The 19,470-nt window shown below is 41.5% G+C and overlaps 1 protein-coding gene across 2 annotated transcripts in view; it reads right to left on the reverse strand.

Moving 5' to 3' along the window:
* RBM20 (RNA binding motif protein 20) overlaps window positions 1-19,470 on the reverse strand; it is a 368,759-nt gene that overhangs the window by 18,745 nt on the left and 330,544 nt on the right. For both annotated transcript variants that reach the window (XM_073684737.1, XM_073684738.1), the window contains exons 12-13: window positions 13,119-13,220; window positions 12,800-12,921 (exon numbers count right to left, since the gene is read on the reverse strand). In XM_073684737.1, the coding sequence (XP_073540838.1) occupies window positions 12,800-12,921; window positions 13,119-13,220 (224 nt within the window). The remainder of the gene's footprint in view (window positions 1-12,799; window positions 12,922-13,118; window positions 13,221-19,470) is intronic.

Below are 19,470 nucleotides of genomic sequence, written 5' to 3' on the forward strand. Positions count from 1 at the left end.
TGGAAAACGTAATGATGTAAGGTATCAAACACCTACAGTGAAACATGGTGGTGGCAATGTCATGGTTTAGGGCTGCTTTCTGCATCCTCCATTGGCCCTCTGCATAGAATTGATGGATGAGGAAGTGAAGATGGATCCAGCTCAACACACCAGGCAATTGATTAAAATTCAACAATCTTTATTGACAAATCCTTTTAAAAATTTGTAGAAAAGACAAAAAATGGACATCTCAGACGACAAAGCATATATTATGGGGTAGTGAGTATAAAAAATGCCATACGCGTTTCGAGTAAAGAAACTCTTGAACACTGGCGTATGGCATTTTTTATACTCACTACCCCATAATATATGCTTTGTCGTCTGATATGTCCATTTTTTGTCTTTTCTACAAATTTTTAAAAGGATTTGCCAATAAAGATTGTTGAATTTTAATCAATTGCCTGGTGTGTTGAGCTGGATCCATCTACACTTCCTCATTGACCCAGGAGTTGTGCAGCAGCGAGGACTCCGTGCTCCATGCCAGACTGGGATTACATCTCAGGGGTGAGCTGAAATTTTCTCTTTATTCATAGAATTGATGGAAACATGAATGCTACCATGTACAAGGATATAGTGGAGAATGTAATGCTGCTACATGGTAAAACCAAAGTAGGCAGGGGATGGAAATTTCAGCAAAACAATGATCCTAAGCACACTTCCAATTTAGTCAAAATTTGGTTAGCAAAGAAAAATGTTCGCCTGTAGCAATGGCCGAGCCAATCACCTGATTTACACCCTATAGATCACCTTTGGGATGTGTTAGGGCGACGAGTAGGGGCCCGTACCCAGAGCAATAAAGATGAATTGTTTGCAGATTTGCAAAGGGAATGGAGTAAGATCCCTCAAGATGTCTTGAATACCCTAGTGGCTTCAATGCCCCGTTAGTGCGGTGCAGTAATTAAAGCAAGAGATTATGCTACAAAATGTTAAGTTATGGTATTGTAAACAATGAATTACTCTGTATGTTTTGGCAGTCAGTTTAATTAAATGACCATACCTATATTCAAATATTAAAATTACGGTCTTGCATGATGACAACTTCATGCACTTTCAATTCCTCACCAGGGAAATGGCATCACAACACCCAGACAGAAGTAATCGCACTTTTTAAAAAAAATGCTAAACTTTTGGTGCGAAATACATGCGTTTTTGATGCATTTCTGCAGTGGAAACACACTAAAAACGAATGTACATTTTTATCTTCGGATTTTCCGCATCTTATGCAATTCTGTAAATGTCCGTAAAAGTCCAGTCTATCACAATGTAAAATGAATTAATCCGATCAGTTAAACATAATAAAGAAAAAAAAATTAAACCTCAGAATTTCAATTGTTTGGTCACAGCATCCAAAAATTCCAAGAAGAAGCAATCAAAAGATTGTATCTACCCCAAAATGGTATCAATAAAAACTTCAGCTCAGAACCCCAAAAAAGCTCTCACATAGTCAATCAACTGAAAAACTAGACCCACGGAAAAATAAAAAAAAGTTTGAAAAGTATAAAATTGCATCATGCACTAATCAACTGTTTTTTGATCAGACTCGTCCATTAAACACAGTAGGTAAAAACAATAATAATATCTGCCATACAGGCACCATTCACATGGTATCTGTTTTTTATGGATCCATTGAAATTATTAATGTTAGAAACTGAATCTGGCCTTTTATTATTTTTTTAAATTGTTGGTGTATAAAACAAGTTTGTCTTATGGATGTAAAGAAAATGGATATAAGTATGCCATATGCACCGCGGTATAAATGAAAAACTGTCTTATATTCTTGGTGAAAAACAGACAAATTTATGTATGGTCTGGCCTTAGTTGACTAGAGGAGTGGTGTCGCCTGATACCTGTCGGCACCAGTGCACTTCATGTGCTGATCACGTTGATTATACACATACAAAACTTTGCTTCTTTTACATCCAATGTAACTGCTTGAGAATTGGTTTCTGCAACTAGTCAGAGGTGAGGCACCATGTATATGGGCTCATTCATGTCAGTTTTTTTCCACATACGAGAAAAACAGTTCTAGTTTTCATCAGTGTTGTGTTCAGTTCCATTAGGATTTTCATCCTAGTTTAGACGAAGTTTTATCAGTTTTTCTCCAATGAGAAATAAACAAAAAAAATTGTCTACCTTCTATCTAGCAGTTCAATGGCATCCGAGTGCTGTCCAATTTTTTCATGGACCCATAGACTTGGATTGCCATGTTTGATCAATATTGGACATGTGTTCACAAATTTGTGCAGACTGGGAACAACCTATACTACAGTGGCTTGCGAAAGTATTCACCCCGCATGGCATTTTTCGTGTTTTGCTACCTCATAATCTGGAATTTCACTGATTTGCGTTTTTTTTTTTGAGGGTTTGCGTCAGTTCATGTAAGAACATGCCTACAATTCAGTTGTCTTTTTTACTGTGAATCAAGTAACAAATAGGACAAACTAGCTGAAAACTTCAGTGTGCATAACTATTCACCCCCCTAAAGTCAGCACTTTGTAGAGCCTCTTTTTGCTGCAATTACAGCTGCAAGTTGCTTTGGATGAGTCTCTATGAGCTTTCCACATCTTGCCACTGGGATTTTTGCCCATTCCTCAAAGCAAAACTACTCCAGCTCTTTCAATTCAGATGGTTTCCTCTGGTGAGCAGCAATCGTCAAGTCTGACCACATAGTCTCAATTAGATTAAGGTCTAGGCTTTGAGTGGGCCACTCCAAAACATTTACACGTTTCCCCTTAAACCACTCGAGTGTTGCTTTAGCAGTATGCTTTGGGTCATTGTCTTGTTGGAAGGTGAACCTCCAGTCTCAAATCACTGACAGACAAAACAGGTTTTGCTCAAGAATATCCCTGTATTTTGCACCATCCATCTTCCCCTCCACTTGGACCATTTTCCCTGTCCCTGCTGCCGAAAAAAATCCACACAGCATGATTCTGCCACCACCATGTTTAACTGTGGGGATGGTGTTCTTGGGGTGATGAGCTGTGTTAGTTTGGCACTAGACATACTTTTTGGCCACCAAGGTAAAAGCTAAAATTTTGGTCTCATCTGACCACAGCACCTTCCTCTATACATTTGGGGAGTCTCCCACATGTCTTTTGGCAAACTCAAAATGAGCCTTACAATTTTTGTGTGTAAGTAAAGGCTTTTTTTTTTTCTGGCCACTCTTCAATACAGGCCACCTTTATGGACTGTACAGCTTATCTTAGTCTTATGGACAGATACTCCAGTCTCTGCTTGGGAACTCTGAAGCTCCTTCATGGTTATCTTTGGTCTCTGTGCTGCCTCTCTGATTAATGCCATCCTTACCCAGGTTGAGAGTTTTGGTGGGCGCCCTCTCTTGGCAGGTTTATGTGGTACCATATTCTTTTCATTTGATGATAATAGATTTGATGGTGCTCCAGGGAATCATCAGATTTGGATATCTTTTTATAACCCAACCTGGATTTGTACTTCTGAACAACTTTGTCCCTGACTTGTTTAGAGGTCTTCTTGGTCTTCATGGTGGAGTTTGGTTAGTGGTGCCTCTTGCTTAATGGTGTTGCAGTCTCTGTGGCCTCTCAGAAAAAGTAAAGTGTATATACTGACAGACGTGTGACACATAGATTGCACACAGGGGGACGTCTTGTCACTAAGCATGGGACTTATGAAGGTAATTGCTTGCACCAGGAATTTTTAGGGGCTTCATAGCAAAAGGGGTGAATACATATAGATTTAGGCATAGGGATTTTAGTGATTCAAAATATTACTCTAATTAAAAAATTATAAACGGGTTCATTTTTAATTGTAATAGTGTAGCAATAATAAAAATGGTAATAATACATTTCTGAGGCCAAGTCCCAGTAAGTTAGTGTGTTAGGGTAGAGAGTACAATTGGGGTAGAAAGGTTGAACTGGATGGACCTAGGTCTTTATTCAACCTACATTACTATGTATATGCACATGCCAATTTTTAGTTATTTGATCCCATAAATTTAATTTCTGCCTATATTTTTCTCACTTCACTTCGACTATTTAGTGCTGAAGCATCACACACAAATCGGATTACAAAAATATTTACACACAGCTTGTAATGTAACAAAATAGGTAAAAAAAAGCCAAAGGGGGTAAATACTTTCGCAAGCCACTGTAGGTACAAGTGTTATTCGTGAAAAACACAGATAAAACTTGTACGCAAAAAAATGAATATCTCCATGAGCTCCAAAGGAGCGGACACTATTGTCTCTTTTAGGCCTCATTCAGACGTCCGTGTTGCACATACGTGTAATATCCATTATTCTCACAGATACAACATGTACCCATAATAATGTATGGTGCTATTCACATGTCTGTGTTTTTGCACAGACCGTGTGTCCTTGCAAAACTCATGGAGACATGTTTTTTTTTTCCAGTATTAGGTATGAAAAGGGCCAATACAAGTCTTTGGGCAGGGGTGTAACTATAATAGGTGTAACGGTAGCAGTTGCATCTGGGCCCTGGAACATAAGGGGGCCCAAAAGGTCTCTTTGGCCCATATGAAAAGACTATTGCTATTAAAGACCTGAGAAAGGAGGGGCGCTGTTGGAGATTTTACATTGGGGCCCACGAGATTCAAGTTACGTGTCCAGGAAAAACATGTACAGTACATGAAATCAGAAAATGATACCCCAAAACCAGAATACATGGTGGGGTAATCAAACCATGACCACTACAGTTGAAATTAAAATTAGTGTTTATTATGCAATAAAATTAACAATGTTAAAATACACAAAGCAAAGTACCTCAGTTATGAGGGACAACAATTAGCTATGCCCTATTAACAATTGTAGCTCTAGAGATCAAGATACAGCTAAATACGTCTAATTGGAAGAGTTCATAAATATAATAAATAATAGCTCAAGTGGAATAAATCAGCAAACTACCAGTCCAATAACTGACATATAGAAATCATTCACATACTCATTTAATCCATATGGTAATAACTACTATGGGATCCACGGACTGAATACAATCAAGTGCAAGGTGCAAACAGTACCAGTATAGGATAGAAAAATTCTCAAAACCAAATACAATTGGTACGGCCAAGAAATTTGGACCCTAGAAGAAATAGAATGCAGCACTCCAACAATCAGTTGTCTATGAATACCCAGAAATAGCCATACATTACCTGTGATAATGGAAGAGCTCTGTTTAGGGCATGCACGCTTCCCTCAACCCCGACGTGCGTTTCGTGAACACTTCCTCAGGGGGCGTGTCTGGGAGAGGGGGTGCCGGTTGTTAAATAACGAGCCAGAGCCAATCGGGTGCAAAGCCGGAAAGAAAACAGCTGATGGTCGCGTGACGTGCCGAGGCTGGTAAGCGGCGCGAATCATTCTGTGCCCGCCCCCAGACACATGACTCCGCAGCTTCCGGCAGGTGACCCGCAAGCCAGCAGCGCAGTCACTAAGTGACGGCAGTGCGTGCCAGCAAGGTCTAGTAGCCGGAAGTCGTCAGAGTCTAGGGGAGGTGCCCACAAATGCTAGCGCTTAACAGACATGTAAGAGTGGAGGAAAGACCGGTATATCCATTATCATAAAGTATGTCTGCTTATAATCAATCACATTCTAACAAGTGTTAATAGTGAAAAAATTGCTGGCTGGCACGCACTGCCGTCACTTAGTGACTGGCTTGCGGGTCACCTGCCGGAAGCCGCGGAGTCATGTGACTGGGGGCGGGCACAGAATGTCTCGCGCCGCTTACCAGCCTCGGCACGTCACACGACCATCAGCTGTTTTCTTTCCTTCTTTGCACCCGATTGGCTCTGGCTCGCTATTTAACAACCGGCACCCCCTCTCCCAGACACGCCCCCTGAGGAACTGTTCACGAAACGCGCGTTGGGGTTGAGGGACGCGTGCATGCCCTAAACAGAGCTCTTCCATTATCACAGGTAATGTATGGCTATTTCTGGGTATTCATAGAATTGATTGCTGGAGTGCTGCATTCTATTTTTTCTAGGGTCCAGATTTCTTGGCCGTACCAATTGTATTTGGTTTTGAAAATTTTTCTATCCTATACTGGTACTGTTTGCATCTTGCACTTGATTGTATTCTGTCCGTTTTTCCCATAGTAGTTATTACTATATGGATTAAATGAGTATGTGAATGATTTCTATATGTCAGTTATTGGACTGGTAGTTTGCTGATTTATGCCACTTGAGCTATTATTTATTATATTTATGAACTCTTCCAATTAGACGTATTTAGCTGTATCTTGATCTCTAGAGCTACAATTGTTAATAGGGCATAGCTAATTGTTGTCCCTCATAACTGAGGTACTTTGCTTTGTGTATTTTAACATTGTTAATTTTGTTGCATAATAAACACTAATTTTAATTACAACTGTAGTGGTCATGGTTTGATAACCCCACCATGTATTCTGGTTTTCGGGTGTCATTTTTTGATTTGATGTACTGATGACTGTATTCATTTTGGACCCATTGATTTACATAATGTACAGTACATGGATAACATCCGTGTGCTGTACATATTTAATATTTCAAAGGATAGGAGAAGCTTTGTAATGTATTTATGTATCCATACGTGAAAAATACTGATGACAATGATGGTAAAAACTAACTGATGGGCTGTACACTGATGACACTCTGATTTTATTTATTTTACTCGCTTACATTGCACCGTTAATGCCACAGAGCTTTACAGACCTCACCGTGTCTCACAATCTGAATTCCCTATCAGTATGTTTTTTGGTGTCTGGGAGTAAACTGGAATACCCGGAGGAAACTCACACAAACATGCAGAATAGATAGCAACTTTTTTGCAGATGTTGTCCTTGGTGTGATTTGAAGCTCAGATCTGCAAGGCTACAATGCTAATCAGCCACCACGCTGCCCACTGATGACACCAGCACCATTTTTTCATGTACGTGTTTAAACACGTAGTGGTAAGTGGGGAAAATTCTTTTACAGGTAGCCATAAACAGCCAAAATTTACAGTATAAAAAGCGCAACTTTTATGAGTTTATAATAAATTCTCATAGTGTACAATTAACAGATTAGAAACTACACATACCATTAGTGCAATCAATAGGTTATGCTATAGAGATTGAAGTAGGGTCTCCTCAAATTTTGGAGACAACCCATCCAGTTCTGACGGTGCTGTGATCACAGGCTGTCATTCACTGCTCCCTTCACACAGCTGCTGCTCACTGGCAGGCCTCTGTGTAAAGTTAGCAGGGTGGTATTTTAAAATAATTTGTCCACAGAGCAGAAATATGGACTTTATTTAAAGGAGAGATATATCAAACTAGAATTAAAATATTATCCCAGGTAAACTATTTTAGAAAGAAAACTATTTAGATATCAATGCAGGAGAGAAGCAACCCATAAAAATAGCCAGGACCAAAATATTTATTAAAAAAATATAAAAAATAACTAGATATAACCATGACAACTTCTTACAACTTTTAGACCACAAGGAGATTCGCAGATTTTGGATGCAAAATCTGCAACAAAATATAGCTTGCATGCGAGTATAGGATCATGGAGAAGGAGAGATTAATCTTTCCATCTTCTATTACTTGTGTCAGCGTATATTGGAATGCACTCTGATGATATCCGAGTGCAGTCCGATGTTTTGCACGCACCCATTGGGTTGAATGAGTGCGCGCCGTGCAAGATACGCTGCCAATCGCAGCATGCTGTGATTTTTTTCGCAGATCTGCTCTGCCTCACTGAATAACACTGGTCAGAGTGCATTGTGAGATTTTCACACATTGCACGCCTCTGTATTATATGCCAGCGTGAGCAAGCCCTTATGTTGTGGATTCGCCTCAGATTTCTCTAACAGATCTCACCCTTTGCAAGTCTGGGTTTTCACGAGCGTATGTAACTGCCTTCCTTCTGCAGAAACTGTGTGGCTTAAAGACTCAGTATATTGTTTCGACCATTGGTTTTGCAGGTCTCACTTTCTCTGCCTACAGTACCTGCTCCAGGTAAACCAGCACTGTCAATCACCAGCGAGGGAAGCGATGCATGCAAAACCAATGGGCGGAACAGTGCACTGAGCCTCTTGTCCACACCCAGGGTGCACCAAGCACCATAATTCATATACACAATTAAACTTCAGTTTCTGAAGAATGGAGGCAGTGATTAGAACGATAAAGGTGGGATTTTCTTTTAGGGTATATATCCCCTACAAGGCTATGTCCCTAGTTCATAATGTCAAGTTTGGGCTAATAGTCTCCATTTAGCCTCTACCGGAGCTACAATAGTACGCCACATTGAGTGGTGGATCATTCCTGTGAACCACCATACTATCATACTACTACAGTTCAGTGATCGTGCAGAACCAAAAATTGCTCGTACCATTATTTGTCTGTGCCTTCTGTATTATTAAGCTAACATCCTATTTAAATGTCTGCATCACAGATAACTTCAAGGGTATTTGCATAATATCTATCTTTAACCCCTTAATAACATCTGACGTACTAATACGCGTCTGTGCCCTGGGACTTAAGAGCCAGACCCGTATTAGTACGTCATCGCGATCACGCGCGCACACAGGCTGTGCGGGCGCGATCGCCGCCGGGTGTCAGCTGATTGTCACAGCTGACACCCGGTACTATGTGCAGGGAGCGGTCCTGCACCGCTCCCAGCACATTAACCCCCGCGATGCTGCGATCAAAGTCGATCGCGGCATTGCGGGGGCAAGGGGAGGTGATCGGCGATACTCACCTCCTCTTCCGGCTTCCAGCGCAGTCTGCAAAGGCTTCCCGGGTGTTGCCATGACGACCCGATGTCGTCATGACAACATCCGGGTCACCAGAGAGCAGGAAGATTGCTTGGACATGCGCAGTGCATCTCCAAGCAATCTTCACACTGTGCACTTCTGACAGCCTTCATGGCATAGGGATGGTGCTCCATTCCTGTGCCATGCAGGCGATCAGAAAAAAAAAAGTGAAAGTCCCAGAGTGGGACAAAGTAATAAAGTGTATAAACTGTGTGAAAGTGGAAAAAAAAAAAAAAATGTGCAAAAATATTATAAAAAAATAAAAAAAATAATACACCAAAAATAAAAATATAATGTACCCATCAATAAATATTATTATAAAAAAAATAAAAAAAACAATAAAAGTACACATATTTGGTATCGCCGCGTCCGGAACAACCTGACCTATAAAACTATCCCACTAGTTAACCCCTTCAGTGAACACGGTAAAAAAAAAAAAAAAAACCGAAGCAAAAAACAATGCTTTATCACCATACCGCCAAACAAAAAGTGGAATAACACGCGATCAAAAAGACGCATATAAATAAAAATGATACCTCTGAAAACGTCATCTCGTCCCGCAAAAAACAAGCCGCCATACAGCTCCATCAGCCGAAAAATAAAAAAGTTATAGCTCTCAGAATAAAGCGATACTAAAAAATATTTTTTTCTATAAAATAGCTTTTATTGTGTATAAGCGCCAAAACATAGAAAAATGATACAAATGTGGTACCGCTGTAAACGTACTGACGCGAAGAATAAAGCTACCTCATCAATTTTACCACACGCGGAGCAGAATAAAAAAAAAAAAAAAAACAATTCCTGAATTGTTGGTTTTTGTTTATTCTGCCTCCCAAAAATCGGAATAGAAAGCGATAAAAAAAGTCACGTGCCTGAAAATGGCACCAATAACAACGTCAAGTCATCCCGCAAAAAACGAGCCGTCACATGACTGTCTGCCAAAATCTGGAAAAATTATAGCTCTCAAAATATGGCGATGCAAAAACTAGATTTTACAAAAAATGCATCTTTTAGTGTGTGACAGCTGTCAGTCATAAAAACCCCATATGATTCTGGCATTGCTGTAATCACACCGACCCGAAGAATAAAGTCGTCTAATCACTTATACCGCACAAGGAACGGCGTCAAAAATAAACTCTTGGGTTAGGATTGGGCTAGGGTTAGGGCTGGGTTTGGGGCTAGGGTTGTGCTGGGGCTAGGGTTGTGCTAGGGCTAGGGTTGTGCTGGGGCTAGGGTTGTGCTAGGGTTAGGGTTGTGCTAGGGCTAGGGCTGGGGTTGGGATTTTTTTCAAAAGTAAGAAAAAAAGATGACGATATGGCGACTAGTGTTGAGAGCAAGTGCTCGCTACTTGAGTTTGCATAGGGTGCTCTGGTATGCATTGAGTATCGTGGGTATTTGAGTGACATGCTCGAGTCTCTGCCCCATATGCTTCGCGGCCAAAAAACTTTACGGGGATTGACTGCCATGCACGAGCGATCCCCGCATGTTTTTTTTTGGGTGTCTAATAACCGTGAAACATGCGGAGCAGGGACTCGAGCATGTCACTCGAGCACACGCTGTACATGGTGCATACCTGAGTACCCGATGCAAACTCAAGTAGCGAGCACTTGCGCTCAAGAATAATGACAACTTATTCAATATGATGACCTAATGTAAACAAATTCTGTGCCGTACCTCTGGGTTCAAAATGTTCACTATACACCTTAATAAAATCCTTGAGGGGTATAGTTTCCAAAATGGGGACACTTGTGGGGGAGCTCCACTGTTTAGGCACATCACGGGCTCTCCAAACGCGACATGGTGTCCGCTAACAAATTGAATGGAAAATCGGCTCAAATTGTTAGCGGACGCCATGTTGCGTTTGGAGAGCCCCTGTGTGCCCAAACATTGGAGCTCCCCCACAAGTGACCCCATTTTGGAAACTAGACCCCCCAAGGCACCTATCTAGATGCATAGTGAGCACTTGGAATCCCCAGGTGCTTCACAAATTGATTCGTAAAAATTAAAAAGTGAAAAAAAAAACACTTTTTCATTTTTATGAATCAATTTGTGAAGCACCTGGGGTTCCAAGTGCTCACTATTCATCTAGATAGGTGCCTTGGGGGGTCTAGTTTCCAAAATGGGGTCACTTGTGGGGGAGCTCCAATGTTTGGGCACACAGGGACTCTCCAAATGCAACATGATATCCGCTAACAAATTGTCGGCTCAAATTGTTAGCGGATATCATGTTGCATTTGGAGAGTCCCTGTGTGCCCAAACATTGGAGCTCCCCCACAAGTGACCCCATTTTGGAAACTAGACCCCCCAAGGCACCTATCTAGATGAATAGTGCGCACTTGGAACCCCAGGTGCTTCACAAATTGATTCATAAAAATGAAAAAGTGTTTTTTTTTTCACTTTTTCATTATTACAAATCAATTTGTGAAGCACCTGGGGGTTCCAAGTGCTCACTATGCATCTAGAAAGGTGCCTTGGGGGGTCTAGTTTCCAAAATGGGGTCACTTGTGGGGGAGCTCCAAAGTTTGGGCACAGAGGGGCTCTCCAAACGCAATGTGGTGTCCGCTAACAATTTGAGCCGATTTTCCATTCAATTTGTTAGCGGATACCATGTTGCATTTAGAGAGTCCCTGTGTGCCCAAACATTGGAGCTCCCCCACAAGTGACCCCATTTTGGAAACTAAACCCCCCAAGGCACCTATCTAGATGCATAGTGAGCAGTTGGAACCCCCAGGTGCTTCACAAATTGATTTGTAACAATGAAAAAGTGTTTTTTTTTTTCACTTTTTCATTATTACGAATCAATTTGTGAAGCACCTGGGGGTTCCACGTGCTCACTATGCATCTAGAAAGGTGCCTTGGGGGGTCTAGTTTCCAAAATGGGGTCACTTGTGGGGGAGCTCCAATGTTTGGGCACACAGGGACTCTCTAAACGCAACATGGTGTCCGCTAATTATTCAAGCAAATTTTACAATCAAAAAGTCAAATGGCGCTCCTTCCCTTCCAAGCCCTACAGTGCGCCCAAACAGTGTTTTTTCCCCAAATATTGGGTATCTGCGTGCCCAGGGGAAATTGCACAACAAATTTTGCGGTCCATTTTTTCTTGTTACCCCTGTGAAAATAAAAAAAATTGGGTCTAAAGTAACATTTTTGTGAAAAAAGTTAAATGTTCATTTTTTTATTCCACATTCAAAAAATTCCTATGAAGCACCTGAAGGGTTAATAAAGTTCTTGAATGTGGTTTTGAGCACCTTGAGGGGTGCAGTTTTTAGAATGGTGTCACTTTGGGGTACTTTCTGTCATAAAGACCTCTCAAAGTGACTTCAAATGTGATGTGGTCCCTAAAAAAATGGTTTTGTAAATTTTGTTGGAAAAATGAGAAATCGCTGGTCAACTTTTAACCCTTATAGCTCCCTAACAAAAAAAAATTTTGGTTCCAAAATTGTGCTGATGTAAAGTAGACATGTGGGAAATGTTATTTATTAACTCTTTTGTGTGACATATCGCTCTGATTTCAGGGCTTAAAAATTTAAATTTTGAAAATTGCAAAATTTTCAAAATTTTCGCCAAATTTCCGTTTTTTTCACAAATAAACACAAGTGATATCGAAGAAATTTTTCCACAATCATGAAGTACAATATGTCACGAAAAAACAATCTCAGAATCAGGGGGATCCGTTGAAGCGTTCCAGAGTAATTACCTCATAAAGTGACAGTGGTCAGAATTGTAAAAATTGGCCCGGTCATTAACGTGCAAACCACCCGCGGGGCTTAAGGGGTTAAAGCTGCGTTCACATGTCAGCTTTTCATGGTCCATGTACAGACTGCAGTACCCCGATTGACCACTGGTCTCTAGACCTGAACTAACAGACTCATAGCCAAATATGAGGCTGTTAGTTCAGGCCTGGTGACCCACAGGGAGTCTGAGCATTGCGGTCTGTTCATGGGCTGTGAAACATGGACGTGTAAACGCAGACTTAAAACAGGCAGTACAATGTAATACCTGCAGGTTTCTGTAGTGTACTCGGCTCCTACAGTGAGATGTTTTCGCTGCTTCTTCACTGGTGTAGAAGAGACCACAGAGTTTGCAGTAAAATCCTGTTCTTGGAACCACGAATTCTACACCTATGAATAGCACAACAGTCACATTACAAAGCACTGTAAGCCTATTAACACTTTATACCTTCCACCTTGATTTCTATAATAATTCCTGTGATTGGTCAGTTAATAAGTAACATTTGTATTAGGTGAAATAAATACCCATATTCTCTATGAAAAATGAATATTACATGACTGTATGAACAAAGTGCTCCATTACATACCCAGAGGGATGCTCAACTCTGTAAAGACATCATCCTGCTCCCATGAAGGTGAAGAATTAATGTCCTTTGTTTCTAATTCTGGAACTTCCGGAGACTTCCCTTCTATTGATTAAGGAAAAATAAAAGGTTTAAATCAGAAAGGAGAAACAAAATACAAAATCACAATTTGGTGTTTAACCAAACAAGTTGAAGTTGATTAATCCTATGATTCCTAGAGACATCCGTAAAGAAGCAAATTAAGAAAATATAGGGCAGTACAAACACTTCAATTATCACGATCCAAAGGGGCCAATACATCAAAGTGTTTACACCAGAAGACTGGTGTAAAACTCTTTAAATAGTCGCAAAATGTTTGAGTGACGCGAAGTTGCACAAAAATGTCACTACTTTTGGTGTTATCATGCTAATTTCAAGCAGCTCTGCCGAATTGTGTGGAGCTTGGGAGGAGTCAGGATGGTTACTCCCGCCCGATTCATGTAAAGTGGTCTATGACTGGAGTAACATTTTTTGGCAAAGCGTACAGGGGTGCATGCCTCAGATAAAATGTGCCAAATTTATTAAGTGGCATGAGCCTCTTAATGAATTTGGAGCATCTTATTCCTACACACCCCTCATTAAGACTGGAGCACAAAAAGCTAAGTCTTAATGAATCGGCATGATAGTCTATCAGTAGACTCCAGACTAATGGTTGCTGTATAAAAAAAAGACAGCCTGCCTTTCCTAATGGATATACAAGGCAACAGTAAGGAATTGATATTTTGGCAGCTTTGCATGTGCATGTGTGTTATTAAAATGGTCTGTCTGCAAAAAGGAGAAATGCTAATAGTACAATTATGTTAAGAATTTCTTGCCATTTTATGATGTATTTGTGTTTGTTCAGCTACAAGGATCCTACATTTTTGGAGAGAATAGCTTTCTGTAGAATTTTTAAATCACCACTCCAGCATTTTTTATAATTTCACCATTGCAGTGGTATCACTAATCCATATTCCCTGCCGCTAGCATCATACTTACTAGCTGCCGTCTTCTGCTCTTCCTGGCGCTGCTTCAGTCCCGCTCCGCCATCTTGTGACTGCAGCTTCTGACTGACGGAAAGCAATTGAGAAATGATCTCCAGATCGCCCAGCAAACACTGGATCGATCTGACAGGTCACAAACTGCCAAAGACTACTGGAGCGGCGCCGAGACCAAGACAGCAGCTGGTAAGTACAATATTAGTGGTAGGAAACATGCATTAATGACACCATTCCAATGGTGAAATTAAAATAAAAACGCTGGAGTGGTGCTTTAATACAATAGCAATCAAAATTATTCAGTCCCCCATAGCAAAAGTTATTTATTAGCAAAAGTAAAACATTTTCTGTTCTTTGCAGAAAACCAATGAAGCAAGAATAATTTAAATAGCTGAGCACAACTAATCTAACAAGTGGTTTCTCCAAATTAACTACAAAATGCCACTTTAACTTACCAAAATTATCCAAGCCCTTCATGACGAGTCTTTATTACTTAGAGAACCACTTGGGAACAGAATCACAAAACCTCTGTAAGGCTATGGGCCCACGATGCAGAAATGCTCAGGATTTTTTCCTGAGCGTTTCTGCATCTCCCTGGCAGAAAAAAACGCATGCGGATTGTGCATGCGGATTGTGCATGCGTTTTTCCTGCCAGGGACAAGCGGAAGTGAAGCGTTCTTCACTGGCATTTCCGCATGCGGGTGTCGAGCTCTTTCCAAGCGATTTTAGCATCACTTGGAAAGTGCTTGACAACTAGGTCACACTATATAAATCCATGCAACCAGCATGGATTTATATAGTGTGACCCGAGAGAATGGTTAAAAATAAAAAAATAAACCTATACTTACCTTCTGATGGCCCCTGCAGTCTTGCTGCACTCCTGTGCTGGCTGCCGGCAGATCGCGGTATTCTGTACTGAAAGACCTGCCGTCACATGACTGTGACGTCAGCGCAGGTCCTTCAGTCCTGCGCGATCTATCGGCAAGCACAGAGAAGGAGTCCGGGGGCCGTCGGAAGGTGAATATAATCTTTATTTTTTATTTGATTCTTTTTTTTACAGCTTTTAAGGTACCTGGGTGTGGAGGAGAGTCTCCTGTCCTCCACATCCGGGTACCATCCGCACATTAGATGCAGTCTTGCGGAATTGGCGCGTTCTAATGCAAGTCAATGGCGGCGAAACTGCGAAATCCTCAGCATGGGCATTGAAAGTGCGGAATTGCATTGGAGACCATGGGGGAAGGTTTACCAAGCGTTTCGCAAGCGTTTATGCTGCGGAAATTCCGCAGCATAAACGCTTGAAAAACGCGTCGTGGGCACACAGCCTTACTTATTTCTATGGTTTTTAGCATATTGGAGAAGACTTTTCTGGTGCTTTTGGGTCACTATATGTGATGTCTTTCAGTTTGGGCATGAAGCCCTTCAGCATTTATTAAGCGCTTTACTAAACTGAAACTTCAGCTGCCACCAAATCTTGCTGCTGGTCTTTTGCAGTCACTTGAGGGTTATTGACGACCTACATCCTTACGAACCTGTTGGCGGCAAATGACGGCTTCCTTGTTTTGCTATATCCAGATAGTCTAGGCAGTGCTCCTGTAACTCTGAACTTGTGAAAACTGTTTCCAGCTGCATCTCAAGAAACATTCAATGCTTTTGTATCTTTTTGTATCCTTTTTCATGTTTGTGCAAGACAATTATCATCCCTCTTAAAGGGACTCTGTCAGCACAGAATGACTGTTCAAACCAAGCACAGGTGCTCGGTGCTTCATGGCAGCCAGTCATTTAAACACACCTTCCCACCTGCTTGTTTTCCATATATCTCCTCCCTTCTCTGTCTCTATGATGCCAGAGCTGTGAATCAAAGAAACGGGTGGAGATTTTTGCAGAATGTGACATGCAGAGGAAGTGTTTTGCTTCAGAAGCATCCAGCAAATAGAGGGGTTAATAGAGTCGCCGAAGACAGGGAGTGTTTTAGCAGAGCCCCCGGGGGATTGTGGGGAACTTGTTATTGTAGTCTGGCTGAAGCGGAAGAGAACGGTGGTGTGTTATCTGGATCTGACAGAAGGCAACTGAATAGGATTCAGATCTGGAGAGAAACTAAACACAGGTCAGATAAACTCCCTGAACTAACAGTACAGAGTATTATCGGGCAGGAAGATATGGACTGGGAGGAATTCTGTCACAGGGATCATCTCCCTTATCAAACCCTCCCCACCTCCATCTCCATGCAGCATAAAGAATGCTGTGTACTATTGTGTCCTTGTGAAGGAAAAGCCTGTAGTTGTGTATGTATAGAAGTGCGCTGCTAAGAGATCTAATCTATGCTGAATTATGCTACTGAAGAGACTGTAATACTGTGCCTTGTGAAGAAACTACTGTAGTTACTGACGTTTTATTCTTTTGGCGGCGGACGGTGGAGGAGCTTAATGATTTCATGACGCAGCTTAATTTAAATAATCGCTCTATTAGGCTGACTTATACATATCACCATAAACGGATTGACTTTTGCATTACACCTATGAAAGACAAAATATTCTCACTATGATTGTGCTCTTTCCTTGCGCATAATGCATAACTTTTCAACATACATGATGTGACCTTTAGCCTTTGGGATGAGGGCATCACCCTGCTCATCATGGCTTTGTCTGCTTTGTGCAATGTGCATCTATGCACAAGCTGCAGCGTTTGGGTTACCAGCTGCATCGTCTGGGTTACCATGGGGAGGATGCGATCCTCCCCCTCACTTCCTGTATGCTCTCCTGCACATGTGCAATGCATAGCACTTCCAGGTTGGGGGTCACGCCATGTTCCTACATTGTATGGTTTGGAGTGGCCGCATATCAGCTGCTGAAATGGTAATTAGGTTCTTGATTATATATAACAGCGTCATCTTACCTGTGCCCTATAGACCCCTGATGAAGCCACGTGTAGTGGCGACACGCGTTGGGCACTGAATGCCCGCCTGCATCATCCCAGCATAGGATTTTGTGCTCAGGGAGGTGATTGATCGTAGCGCTATTATGTGCAGGAGGGATACTTACAGCATGAAAGGGTTTTGTATTTGTTTATACCCTGAATAGTACTTTTTGTGGTATGTGAGTATATAGTATTTGTCAGCTCAGATATTCTATATGGGCTTCATTTATGTTTGGGACTTTTTGTATTTTTCAATATATACTCTGCTGTAGTAGGTACATACTTCCCTCTTCATCTTTCTGGACTATAGTACACCTCCTTGAATACTAATGTCAGGCAGTCATAACTAATATGCATGTGTACGATATTGATCACCAGGGATAATACTGGCACTTGTTGTATTATGGTACTGCTTGTTCTGTTGTAACTAGGGATGTTTTTTTGGAGCAGGTGGGCTTCAAATTAGTGGGTAACCCCCACTATATTGATTTTACTTGTGTTTTAGCTATTTGGGTTTTTTGACGTTGTTTGTATGTATTTATATTTGTAATGAATAAAATTTATTGTAACTTATTATAACGTATGATAATTTATTGAAGTATTGTTGGGTGATCACTGCTTCATAGCACACCTCTTTTCCTTTTTTCACGTGTATTTATGTGGTGTGCAGCATGTTGATCCCCTTTTTGATTTGGATGGTGCCCTCCATAGTTTAGTGTTTATGGATTGACTTTTTGGACATCAGTCTGGAGGTGAGTGAGGACCACACTATTCAGACTGATGTCTTTAGAAAACCTACTTCGGTCAATTCCCTAGTACATGCAGCCTCTGCACATGATCCTTCTACAATTCGTGCCGTCCCAGTTGGACAGTTCTTAAGGATGAGGCGGATCTGCTCTACTGATCACAAGTTTGAAAGACAGGTTTCAGATCTGGCAGAACGGTTTAGGCAGCGAGGCTATAGTAACCGCTCCATCGTCCGTGGCTATGCAAGAGCACGGAATACACTCCGTGACCATTTAATTTACCCCTCAAGTTTACCAAAACAGGGTACTACGGAAAGAACCCTCTACATCTCCACATACAATCATTAGTGGGGGAGTATGCGGCGGATTCTTTCACGTCATTGGGGTGTTCTCAGTGCGGAGCCGTAGGGAGGTATTAGGAAGCTGTCCACAAATGACCCCTCGGCGGGCCAATAACCTGGGTGACTTGCTTGTGTCTAGCCATTATGTGCCCCCCTTGACAAATCCATTTGGGTCCCGCGGACCCACGGTTGTTTGCTTCCCTTGTGGCCACTGTGCGGCCTGCGCCAATGTCCTGCGCAGTAATTCGTTCACGTCCTCTGATGGCTCTCGTGAGTTTAAAATCCGCAATTACATTTCGTGCGGCAAAACCCATGTGATATACTACGCCACTTGTGGTTGCCAACTAATTTATGTAGGACTCACCACAAGAGAGCTAAGGATCAGAGTTCGTGAGCACGTGCGTGACATTGGCGCGGCTCGGACCGTGGTCGACCCCAGGGAGCTCAAAACATTGCCGCGTCACTTCAAGGTAGTCCACAATTGTGATCTGCGGACACTGAGGTTCCGCGGCATTGATGTTTTACATATGGGCTCCTGGGGTGGAAATGGCAAGCAACTTCTGGCCCAAAAAGAGGCCAGATGGATTGTAACCCTCAATACTGTGGCTCCGCGGGGCCTTAATGAGAATTTGGGGTTCTCGTCCTTCCTTTGAGACATAATATTCGATTATATTTGATCATGTTTGAATTTGTCTGCTCTCCTGCAGACCATGTTTTGTTCATCATGGACTACGGGGTTATGTTTTTATTTTATCCTTCTAATATTTTTATTTTATTTTCTAGTACTCATCCTTTTCTTCATAGTGACTGTGCGCTGGGATCTGTATTTCTGATGAGCGTCTGTCATGGACAACTTCTATTTTGGATCTCTTCCACCTTCTGACAGCAATGAAGATCCTGATATATATGCTGTTACTGTACCTATGATGTCATCAGTTTTCCCCATTTTACACCACTCGCCGAGTGATATATATTTTCCTCTCCTGTGGATTTTCTCCCATTATTGGGAATTAAGATTGATCTCAAATATGTTATGATATTTATATATTTTTGTATTATTTATTACTCTTAAGTGTGAAGGCTGTGATCTACTCTGATGGATCTATCATCATAGAGACTTTGATGCAAGGTGTCACCCCTTCCCTTGTACCTGGATATTGGGCTTCATTCACATGGCCAGTATTATAATTTATTTCCTATAAGGCATTTGTGATATTGGATTTGTTATACCAAATAATTTTGCTATGATGCAGTTTGATTTGCATGGGTATTAGGGTGTGATTGGTATGGGGGAGGAAGAGAGGGAGGGGAAAAAAAAAAATTTCCCCGCATTTATTGG

This window comes from Phyllobates terribilis, unplaced genomic scaffold, assembly GCF_046119375.1.
Source record: "Phyllobates terribilis strain yellow unplaced genomic scaffold, ASM4611937v1 Scaffold_5__5_contigs__length_657084704, whole genome shotgun sequence".
NCBI lineage: Eukaryota > Metazoa > Chordata > Amphibia > Anura > Dendrobatidae > Phyllobates > Phyllobates terribilis.